Source organism: Dermatophagoides pteronyssinus, unplaced genomic scaffold (assembly GCF_027571235.1).
Source record: "Dermatophagoides pteronyssinus isolate colony J.1.1.1.1 unplaced genomic scaffold, Derpt_VIB-CSIC_2022.12 sq0010, whole genome shotgun sequence".
In the NCBI taxonomy this organism is placed as follows: Eukaryota; Metazoa; Arthropoda; class Arachnida; order Sarcoptiformes; family Pyroglyphidae; genus Dermatophagoides; species Dermatophagoides pteronyssinus.
In genome coordinates, this window is record NW_027461534.1 from 892,413 (window position 1) to 903,815 (window position 11,403).

The 11,403-nt window shown below is 32.1% G+C and overlaps 2 protein-coding genes across 2 annotated transcripts; both read left to right on the plus strand.

Moving 5' to 3' along the window:
* The first annotated feature begins 1,335 nt into the window (after window positions 1-1,335).
* Window positions 1,336-8,969, plus strand: Cad88C (cadherin 88C). The gene is made up of 10 exons (XM_027342428.2): window positions 1,336-2,119; window positions 2,185-2,422; window positions 2,477-5,364; window positions 5,419-5,686; window positions 5,745-7,006; window positions 7,071-7,159; window positions 7,216-7,302; window positions 7,372-7,635; window positions 7,699-7,863; window positions 7,931-8,969. Exons 1-10 carry the CDS (start codon window positions 1,481-1,483, stop codon window positions 8,682-8,684), a joined length of 6,654 nt encoding a protein of 2,217 aa, XP_027198229.2. The 5' UTR covers window positions 1,336-1,480; the 3' UTR covers window positions 8,685-8,969.
* A 68-nt stretch (window positions 8,970-9,037) lies between these two features.
* On the plus strand, window positions 9,038-10,681 carry LOC113792402 (uncharacterized). Its single transcript, XM_027342291.2, has one exon. The coding sequence runs from the start codon at window positions 9,251-9,253 to the stop codon at window positions 10,538-10,540; it is 1,290 nt and encodes a 429-aa protein (XP_027198092.2). The 5' UTR covers window positions 9,038-9,250; the 3' UTR covers window positions 10,541-10,681.
* Window positions 10,682-11,403: the final 722 nt, after the last annotated feature.

Here is an 11,403-nt window from a genome sequence, read left to right on the forward strand (position 1 = left end):
ATTAACATTTTTAAAAAAATTTCTTTAAAAAAAATCTTGAAATTTTTGTTTTTAAAAACAAAAATGGATAATACACATCCTTTGCCGATTCACACCCAGATAATCATCATTAGTTTACTTTTTCTTTATTTTCTTAAAAAAAATTAAAATAATTTTGTAATACAAATTACTTGAATCCTAAGCATCATTATTTTACTGGATTTAAAATTGGTTTTTGTATCGAATAAAATCAACAGTAAAAAAACTTTGGAATTTTCATTTTTTCCTTGAAACTCGATGATGATGATCAGAATCATCATGATGTTTTTGCATTATGTAATTTCCGGTTGCGTGATTGGTGTGTCCATACAATTTACAAAAAACACAATCGAAAAATTCATTATAAACAAAAACAATTTACAACACACACAAGTAATGTATGATGCAACAGGTAACATTCGATAAACAATTATATCATCGATATAATTATCATGAATCATCCTTTATGGCCATGGAATCCTTCTTTTTTTTTTGATGCAGAAAAGTGAATTTTTCATTTTCACTTTTTTTTCTGTTACATTTATGATTATAGTCGGATAACACAATCAACAGACTTGAATAGGAACAAAAACTAAATCAAATTCAACAGAAAAAATGATAATAAGAAATATGATGCCGTGCTTTTTAATTCATTTCATTTTCATTCAATTGTCGTTTATGAATTGTTGGAAAAAAGTAATGTTTATGTGTTTGGATACGCAGACATGTTCAATGACTAAGAAAATTACTGAAGAAATATTAACCTCACGTATTATAAATCAAATAAACTAATTTTTGTATTTGTTTGTTTCATTTGTTTTTTTTTCATTCAGGATCTTCTTCACCGCCAACATCATTATTATTATTATTATTTTGTTTGAATTGAATCTTCATTCTATTCAGCTAACTTGAACGTTTTTTTTTTGCAAATGGAACAAAACAAAATGTACACATAAAACACACGTATAAATATCATTTTCATCATTCATCAGCTAACAAAATGTGAAAAAAAAATGAATTCAAATCATGAAAAAGCAAACAATTGAAATATTTGGCCCAAACGTTGTGTATTCAAGAATAGGGGAGAAAATCCATTTGACGAAAATGAAAAAAAAAATTAAATTAATCCAGATCGAAAAATAGAATGGAAAACATTTGTAAAAATTATTTCAATTGTGTCAATAATATTTTTTTTTCCGTCAAACAAACAAATAAATAAAGAAAGTGATAATGATGTGAGGAAAGGATATTTAAAAAAAAAAACATTATCATTAAAAATTGTTTCTTTTTGGTGTCTGTGTTTGTGAATTTGATGGAAAAAACTTTCGTAGAAATTCATCATTTTTATCTACCACAGTTTCAATTGTGTTTATCAAGATTTTATTTTATTTTTTCAACAAAAATCCTGGTCACATCGGTTCATCATCATCATTTTTTTTTGGACCAGTAAAATAAATAAATAATGTCAACAGCAATAAAAATGTTTTCATCACCTGTATCACGACGTTTTGAACGAGAAAAAGATAATCGTGAACTCGAACTTCGTCGACGAAAACGTCGATCAACAACAACAACAACAACAACAACAAAAATCGATTATCGTTCATATTTTCCATCATTAATCAAATCTAATCATTGTAATTGTTATCATCTTTGTCATAATCATAATCGTAATCATCATCATCAAAATCAAAAAATTGTAAATAAATCCATATTGTTAACTATTATTATTATCGAAATATTGATGCAATTGACATCAATTTCAATCAATGGTGTATGGGCAAATACACGTACAAATCTTCCGCCTAGATTTAAATCCGATAACAATGATTTTGATACACAATCAGAAATTGTTGTACGTGTTAAAGAAGGTGCTTCCTCATTGAATAAAGAAATTTATCATCTTTATGGTGAAGATCCTGATAATGATCCATTGACATTTGGTGTTCTTGGAACACTTGGTAAAGATCTCTTACGTATTGAATCAATATCGAAAAATGAAGCCAAAGTTTATCTTAAAAAAGAGCTTGATCGTGAAATACAAGATTCCTATACACTTGTATTAACAATGACTGATGGTAAACTAGGCAAAGGAAATTATGTAAGTATCATTTTCTACAAATAATTCAATAGAATTTTAATGATAATATTTTTCTTTTAAATTAGATAACAAAATCATTGCTATTAATTGTTGAAGATATCAATGATAATGCTCCAATATTTCGGCCATTTAGAACGGCTGTTCTAGTCAAAGAAAATGCAAAGCCTGGAACTTTGATCGAAACATTTGAAGCATTCGATTCTGATGAAGGCCGATTTGGTCAAGTTTTTTATCAACTTGGTGATGAAATTCATGATACTAATTCTCTAGGATCAAATATGTTTTCCATTCAAACAGTCGATGGTATGTATACAATCATGTAATGAAATGTTTAACACATTCTTCATTTCACAATAGGAAAAGGTATTTTACGTTTGTCCGGTCAATTGGATTATGAACGTAAATCAATATATCAGCTTCGAATATTAGCTATCGATCGTGCTATGGAAGATTCTAGAAAAACATCAACTGCTGCTATCGTTATTCAAGTGGAAGATGTTGATGATCAACCACCAATATTCACATCCATTCCATCGGTCACAAGGCTATCTGAAGATACACCAATAGGTGGCCATGTTTTACAGGTGACCGCTATCGATGGTGATAAAGGTGTAAATAATCCTATTACATATAGAATCATCAAAGGTGGTAATGGTCTATTTTCGATTAATTCAAACACCGGTGTGGTGAGCGTTGCTGGAAAATTAGACCGTGAAGCGTCGGTTACTGATTCCAGTGCGGAAGAAATTAATTCATCAGCAAATCTGTTATCAGCTTCGTATATTTTAGAAATCGAAGCCACTGAAGTTACACATGCTGTCTTTCCACCACCATCAGTAACAACTGAAGTCACAATTATTTTGACCGATGTTAATGATGAAATACCACGGTTCCGGTTTAAATCATATGCTGCTGAAATTATTGAGAATTCTCCACCTGACATGCCCGTAACGTTTACTCGACGTAATGCTAAAAACAATCGAATGGATACGAATGATTCAAATATGAATCTGTTGCTAGCTCCACAAGTCTATGATTTGGATCAAGGTAACAATGGAACTTTCACTTTACATTTAGAATTGGATGATAATCAATCGTTGGACAAAGAATTACGAGCACAACTAGTCGATACGTTCTACGTAACTCCAATGCAAAGTACAAACGATGCTACATTGAGTGTTCGGGTTAAAAATTCAGCCGCATTAGATTATGAAAAACTTAAACAAATCAAATTACGAATGATTGCCAAAGAAAAGGCCCCATCGGTTGGTCATAGTTTACGATTCAATAGCGCCGAATTAATAATTACAATCAAAGATGCCAATGATAATGCGCCACAATTCAGTCATGAAATCTATTATGGTTCAGTTTCAGAAGTTCCTATGCCTGGAACAACTGTGGCTCAAGTTTCAGCTACCGATATTGATGATGGATTATTCGGTACTGATGGCATTCGATATACATCTTTAAGAGGTGATATTGCAGCTGCACTTTCATTAAATTCAATCACAGGCTTAATAACAGTAAAAAATGACACTGATAAAAATTCCAGAAATTCAGTCTATTTTGATCGTGAACAGCATGCACAACACTTCCTTATTGTAGAAGCAAGAGATGCAGCCGGTTTCGGTAATAAAAACACTGTTCAACTAGTCATCAACATTACCGATGTGAATGATCAGGTGCCAAGATTTTTACAGAGTTCATACACAGGACGAATATATGAGAATCAAAAACGATTTGAACAAGATTTGATTTTAAGTGCTGTCGATGATGATGCACCAAATACGGCCAATTCCCGTATACTTTATACTATTGTTAATAATTCCTCTCCATTTGCATCATATTTTAATATTGATCCAAACTCTGGAAAGATAACCGTTGCTAAACCATTAGATTTTGAAATGATACCAGGTCAGATAGCTGATTCGCGAAATATATCATTTAAAGTTCGTGTTCATGATCATGGGATTCCACCGTTGAGCAATCAAGTTCCTGTTAATATTCTAGTATTCGATCAAAATGATAATGCACCAGTATTTTCAAAATCTCTATACACGAAATCAATACCGGAAGATGTACGTGATGGTTCGATGGTCGTACAAGTCAGTGCCACTGATGCTGATCATTCACCAGCTAATTCTCGTGTTTATTATCGTCTACTATCTGGTGGTGCTGATAAATTCGTCATCGATAGCAACACGGGAATAATTTCAGTTGCAAAAGGAGCATCATTAGATCCCGATAAATCATTATCTATCGGCAGCTCCAAAATGTCCAAAAAATTGTGGTATCTCCTCAAAGTGATGGCTATAGATTCTAGTTTCGGTACCGACGAACAATTATCCAGTATTGCTACTGTCAATGTATCCATCATCGATGTAAACAATAAAGCTCCCGAATTTCCAAACAATTTACCTGAAGTTTATGTTGCTGAAGATGCTAAAATTAATCAATTTGTTACTCAAATTAATGCATTCGATTTAGATGATAAACCTGTGTTGCGGTATTCATTGGATTATTCACGCTCGGAAGCTCGTAATGATTTTGGTGTGGCCGTTGATCGTGCATTATTTGCCGAATCATTTTCTATCGGTCCGATAGATGGTGTAGTGAGAGTTGCTAAATCACTTGATCGCGAATTATGGTCAATATTGAAGCTACAGGTTGTGGTTGAGGATATTGCCGCAATTACGAAAGGCCAGAAAGCTCGAACAACATTCACCATTCACATTACTGATATTAATGATAATCCACCACGTTTTGTTCAACGATTATATCGCGCAATTGTTCCGGAAAATTCTATTCCTGGAACATCGGTAATAACAGTAACAGCTGAAGATCGTGATTTAAACAAATCGCTAACGTACTCATTAGAAAGTGAAGAATTTGATGTATTAAGATTATTGAGAATCAATTCTACAACAGGTGAGATTTCCGTTCTAGGCCGTATCGATCGTGAGATATATAATTGGCTAAATCTTACTGTTCGTGCTATTGATCATGGTGATCCTCCACTTTCGGGCACAGCTGAAATCGCTATACAAGTTCTTGATGAAAATGACAACAATCCAGTCTTTGATGATGAAAATTTACATAAAGTTACCATACCGGAAGATGCGCCAATTGGATCACTAGTTGTACAAATAAAAGCATCTGATGCTGATATTGGTGCGTTTGGAAAGTTAACTTATTTACTTGATTCTAGTTCTTCGTTGGGCAAATTCAAAATTGATCGTGAAACGGTATGTTTTTTCATTCATTTGACTTTCTATTGTTATTTTGTTTCGATTTTCTAGGGTTCGATTATTGTGGCCGATAATCTTGATCGTGAACAGATTCCATTCTATAAGCTTTTGGTTCAAGCATGGGATAATTATGATTATGGCTTCAGTACTGGTGAAAGTCGTAAAGCATTCAAAACATTGACAATCGTTCTAAGTGATGTGAATGATAAAACGCCTACAATTGTATTTCCATCGCCTGAATCTGAATGCACTTTTATTAGTGAATTTCATAGTCCAAATGATCCGGTTGTCACCATTCAAGCCCACGATGCAGATGATCGTATGTCGATTTTATAGTAACTTTATCCAAGTACTAACATTTTGGTTTTTTCATATAGCATCTTTGCCGAATGGTCAAATTTCATTTACCATAGTGAATGGTAATGATGATCAATTGTTTGAATTTGCACCAAGTGAAAATGCCAACAGTGTTGTAGTGAAAACTCGAAGTTCATTACGTGGTCGTGTTGGAAATTTCACACTTTTCATTCAGGTGAGTGATGGTGGTTTACCGTCACGTTCATCAACATCACCTATTAAAATTTGTGTAACCGATGTCAACGATCACAATCCAATCTTTGTCAAACCTCCATCTAATATGACTATTCGAATACCAGAAAATGCAACCATCGGAACTCGTGTTGTCGATGTTCTTGCATTAGATTCAGATCATGGATTGAATGCTGAAGTTAGATATCGCTTACGAGAATTAGCCAATGGTCAATGGCGTTCGTTTCAAATCGATCCAGTTACTGGTGTAATAACTTTGTCTAAAGAATTGGATCGTGAAACAACTAGAGTTCATGAACTTCGTGTGCAAGCTTATGATCTTGGAACGCCAACTTCACTGTCTACAGATTTAGATATCACTGTACTTGTGACTAATGTTGATGATTTCGAACCAGAATTTACTCAAGATGTATTTCAAGTTGTATTCACTGAAAATCTTGCGCCTGGAAGCGAACGTTATAAACTTTTACCCACTATTGATAAAGATGATTATGATTTCAGCGATCCGAACACTGCTTTCAAATCAATACCGTGTTATTTCATTGTTGGTGGTGATGCATTAAGCAAAGATAATGAAGAATTATTCAAATTGGATACTTTCACACATGAGTTGTCAGCAACTAAACCGTTGGATCGTGAACAAAAATCTAATTATACTTTAATTGTACAAGCAACCAATGATTGTTTTCGTGTGCCACATCGTGTTGAACGATTTGATCCTAAAGATAATTCAATGTTACAAGTATTAATTGGTATCAAAGATGTTAATGATAATCCACCTAAATTTATTAAAAAGATTTTTTCCGGTGGAATAACCACCGATACTGATTATGGAACAATATTTATGTCAGTCAAAGCAATTGATCCGGATGTTGGTGCACATAGTCATGTTAGCTATCACATTGTTTCCGATGTACGAAAATCATTTTACGAAGGACTTGAAAATGTTCCATCAAAACCATTTGATATTAATCAACGAACTGGTGAAATAAGTCTGAAATTTGATCCACAAAAAGGAATGAAAGGTTATTTTGAATTTGAAGTAAAAGCCAATGACACGGATGGCCTGTACGACATTGCCAAAGTTTTTGTATGTATCATTATTTTGGAATTGCTTGTCTGACCTTTGAATCTAATATCCATTTTTATCATAGATTTATTTACTTCGAGGTGATCAACGCGTTAAATTTATACTTCGATTGACACCACAAGAATTGAGAGAAAAATTGGATAAGTTTCAAGAGTAAGTTAACTTAGTAAGATTGTATTCAAGAAACTATATTTCTTATGTTTTTTTAGTGTTTTGGCTAATATTACTGGTGCATTAGTGAATGTGGATAGTTATCGTTTTCATGAGGCCGACGATGGAACTGTTGATCAGAAAAAGTAATTAATATTATTTATTTTATCTACGTGATTTGAAAATTAAAATGATTTATTCTTTATAAAATTTAGGACTGATCTGTATTTACATTTCGTCAATCGAGATGATAATAGCATAATGGATGTAGACAATGTTCTTATGTTGATTGATAAAAATATTGACTATTTAGATGATCTATACAAAGAATTCAACGTACTAATTAGCGAACCAACTTCAATGGCCGAACCATTCATGGAATGGGAAGATCAGTTAAAAGCAGGTCTTGCTGGTACTTCTGCATTTTTATTCTTATTACTTATTCTGGTCATTTCTTTATGTTTAAATCAAAAAAGCCGGTATGTAAAATATTTCTGTTTGATGTGACAAAACATTGATTTTAATTCATCATTTTAATACAGATATGAACGTCAATTAAAAGCAGCCACTGTGCCAATATTTGGCCATGAACCACAATTAACACGAAGTAATGTTCCAAACACTAATCAACATGCGACCGAAGGTTCGAATCCGATGTGGATGACAGGCTATGATAATCAATGGTATAAAGATGAAGAACGTTTGAGGTAAAAAAGCAAGAAAGAAACTTCGATGATAATTATTTCTAACTTGTCAATTTTTTTTTAATTATAGTAGCGAATCAAGTAGCAGTAGTAGTAGCAGTAATTCATTGGATGAAAACGCATTGACCAATGTAGCTATTGAGGATGAACATTTAAATTTTTCTTCATTGGATACATTAGATCAAGGTGATGTTACACATGAACATATTGCGGTTCGCAGTGAATCATCGGGTAATAGTTCTTCTTCAACGACAAATGATCGATCGGTGTTATGTCGAATCAGTAATACATTATCGAAAGCTACACCAGGTGTTGTTTCAAATAATCGTACGACAACTGTAACGGGAAATTTCGGTACCGTTGGTCGTCGTCATCAAGTAATAACCACACAAATAGCTCCTGCCAATCCACCAGCCCCACCGAAAAAACCTATTGCACCAAAACCACCGGCCCCACCAAATATTGTAGTCATCAGTGCTACAGCAGCATTAACAAATAAAAATGATCCACGAAATAGTCATTATGTCCCATCATCAAATGTTTCGACAGTTAATGGGAAATCACCTTGTATTAATAATATTTATATAGAAACATTTTCAAATCATCATAAAAATAGTAATGGTAATGCAATACCAGTTAATAATGGTAACAAAAATATATCATCTACACACGGCCATTATCATCATTATCATCATCATCATCCACAAACATCAACCACACAGCCACATCATTACTTTGGAATGACCAAAGGTCAAGATGTTCCTAACGGTCATGCATATTTACCTGACTCTCAATTGATGAATCTGGAGACAACTGAACTATGATAAATCCATATTTCTTATCAGATTTTTTTTCTCTCCCGGATCAGATTGAGATTTGTTTGAAAATTGGACAATATTTTGTCATCATTTGTGCCATTTTTTTTTCTTCACTAAAATCACATTTCATTTCTTCGTATTTAATCACATCATCAAAATTCGTATTTTTTAAGAAATTGATATTTTTTTCTTAAATGTAAATAGTTTTCTCTTTTTTATCCATTTCATGACATTTTTCTACACATCTAACACAGTTATCATGAGAATTGTACAGAACGAAAAAAAACATTTTGTTATCCATTGTTATTGTTGAATTAAAGTGAATAAATTTGTATAAATTCTTTTTTTTGTTTAAATAAAGTGGACTGTAATGTGATTAGAGTTATAATTTAATGTTTGAGTTCGATTCCATTGTTGGCCGAGGGCAGGAATACTATTTAAGTGTTCCTGGTCTCGGTCAAGTTCTTTATCTTTTGCGATTGAGTTAATAAACTGTGTTTTATTATTTATCATTGTTCCTCGCTTATACGCAACTTATTATTTGGTGGCAGAGGTTCTCTACTGTATATCCGATGGAAAAAAGTTTTATTAAACCAATGATAATGAAGATCGACGAAGATCTCATAGAGTATTTAGAATATTATGAAAGAGTTTCGCATGCAATCGATTGGGATGATAAACTAAAGGCTAAACTGTTTCCTGCCTTTTTGCCTAATCATTCCGAAGCCTTACGTATTCTAAATTCTATGAACGAAAATGACAAGAAGTCTTTCAAAAAAATTAAAGAATGTTTCTTTGAATCTGGAAAACCTAAAAGAAATTTAATCGTTCAAACATTATTGAATTTAAAGAGATCTAAAGATGAACAACTTTCGCGTTTAGCCTCACGTGTTCAGGAGTTAACGTTAAAGGCTTATCCTAATGCTAAAACTATTGTTCGTAATCTTTTAGCTAGAGATATTTTTATTAACGCTCTTCAGCCTTCTTTAAAAGTAAAAACATTGGCTATTCCGGATTTACCCGAGAATATTGATGAAGTTATCAACTTAATTGGTCCAATGGATTTAGCTTCTAATCGATTCAATTTTTATGATAAAAATGATTATTTTGGTTCAAGTTTTTCTTCGGATACGGATGAAGATGTATCTTGTGATTTTTGTGGTAGAAAAAACCATGTTTCTGAAGATTGTTATTTCAAAAAAAAGAATGAAGAAAATCATTATGATTTCAACAATGTAAAAAATAAAGTTGGAAATCAAGGAAATTCTAATAATTCGTCTAACAATAGAATTGAAAGGAAAGAAATTAATGCAATTATGGTTCGAAAACAACCTCAGTGTTTTACTAAAATTAAAATAAATCAAGTTGAAACTTTGGCTATGATTGATTCAGGTTCGGATGTTTCCGTTATTCCTATGAATAAACGATTTTTATCTAACGAGGAAATAGAAACTGCTAAGGTATCGGTTTCAGGAATCACTAAAGATAATATGAAAATTCTTGGCGAAACATTTGCTTCTTTTGAATTAAATGATATAAAATTTAAGCATAAAATGGTAGTTTCTGACTTTGATCATGTAATTCTTGGTTACGATCTATTTTCTTCTAAAGATCTGCAATTTTCTTCTGATTTCAAAACTTATTTATCGTGTCAAAAAGATGGCCTAATTTGGTCTAGCAAGATTTTCAATTTTTCTAAGCATTTCAGGAAAAAGAAAAAGAAAAAGAGAAAATGCATTCTCGATTTAAAGGGGAGGAAGGGTTATGGTCAAATGAAACCTCGTGCATTTTCTCAAGGTTCTTCAATGGTTTTGGAACCTGCTTCCGGCCGCCCATGGTCTCGAACTGCGCAAGAGGTGTAATGTGATTAGAGTTATAATTTAATGTTTGAGTTCGATTCCATTGTTGGCCGAGGGCAGGAATACTATTTAAGTGTTCCTGGTCTCGGTCAAGTTCTTTATCTTTTGCGATTGAGTTAATAAACTGTGTTTTATTATTTATCATTGTTCCTCGCTTATACGCAACTTATTATTGGACAAAATTCAAAAAAAAAAATTTACTTCAAAATTGCTTGAAATAGAGACAAATTGCAAATTTATTTCAAACTTTTATTCAGTCATTTGGGTCGATTTAAATTCCATTCATGTATACAGATAATTTCAATGAAATTCACCTCAATTTTCTGGTGCAATATAATCTGACCATCATTTTTTTTTTTTAAAAGGATAATGATAGTATCAACATCACCAAGAAAATAAATTAAGAAAAATTACTTCTTTTCTTTTTTTTTAAAAAAAAGTTGTCAGGATTGATGATGATCTAAACATAGACAGTGAAATTTTTCTTTTTATTGTGGAAAATGCCATAGATAGAATGAAATGAAAGACAAGTAAATAAAAAGCGAAAACAAATATAAAGATAGGTCACGAAATTAAATGATTATTATTATCATAGTTATTATCATCATCATTATCATGGAACTGTATGGTTAAAAAACTTGAATAAAAATTTCTATTTCGTTTTGGTTTTTGTTTTTCATAGTAATTTTCCAAAGAGATTTTTCTCGAAATTTTGACATTCATTCAATAATGTATTTTATGTTTGAATAATAATAGAAATGAAACCTGTTACATCATGATCGAATCCATAGAACGTTATTATAAAATTATTATTAAAACGGATATGAAAAAGTCATCTGAAGAGAAAAATCATAAAACCAATCATG

Excerpts from the sequence above, each read along its gene's own strand:
- Cad88C (XM_027342428.2), top strand. The coding sequence starts at position 1,481 with ATGTCAACAGCAATAAAAATGTTTTCATCACCTGTATCACGACGTTTT. Across the intron at positions 7,160-7,215 it reads AAATTGGATAAGTTTCAAGA|TGTTTTGGCTAATATTACTG; the intron begins GTAAGTTAACTT and ends ATGTTTTTTTAG. Across the intron at positions 7,636-7,698 it reads TGTTTAAATCAAAAAAGCCG|ATATGAACGTCAATTAAAAG; the intron begins GTATGTAAAATA and ends ATTTTAATACAG.
- LOC113792402 (XM_027342291.2), top strand. The coding sequence starts at position 9,251 with ATGGAAAAAAGTTTTATTAAACCAATGATAATGAAGATCGACGAAGAT.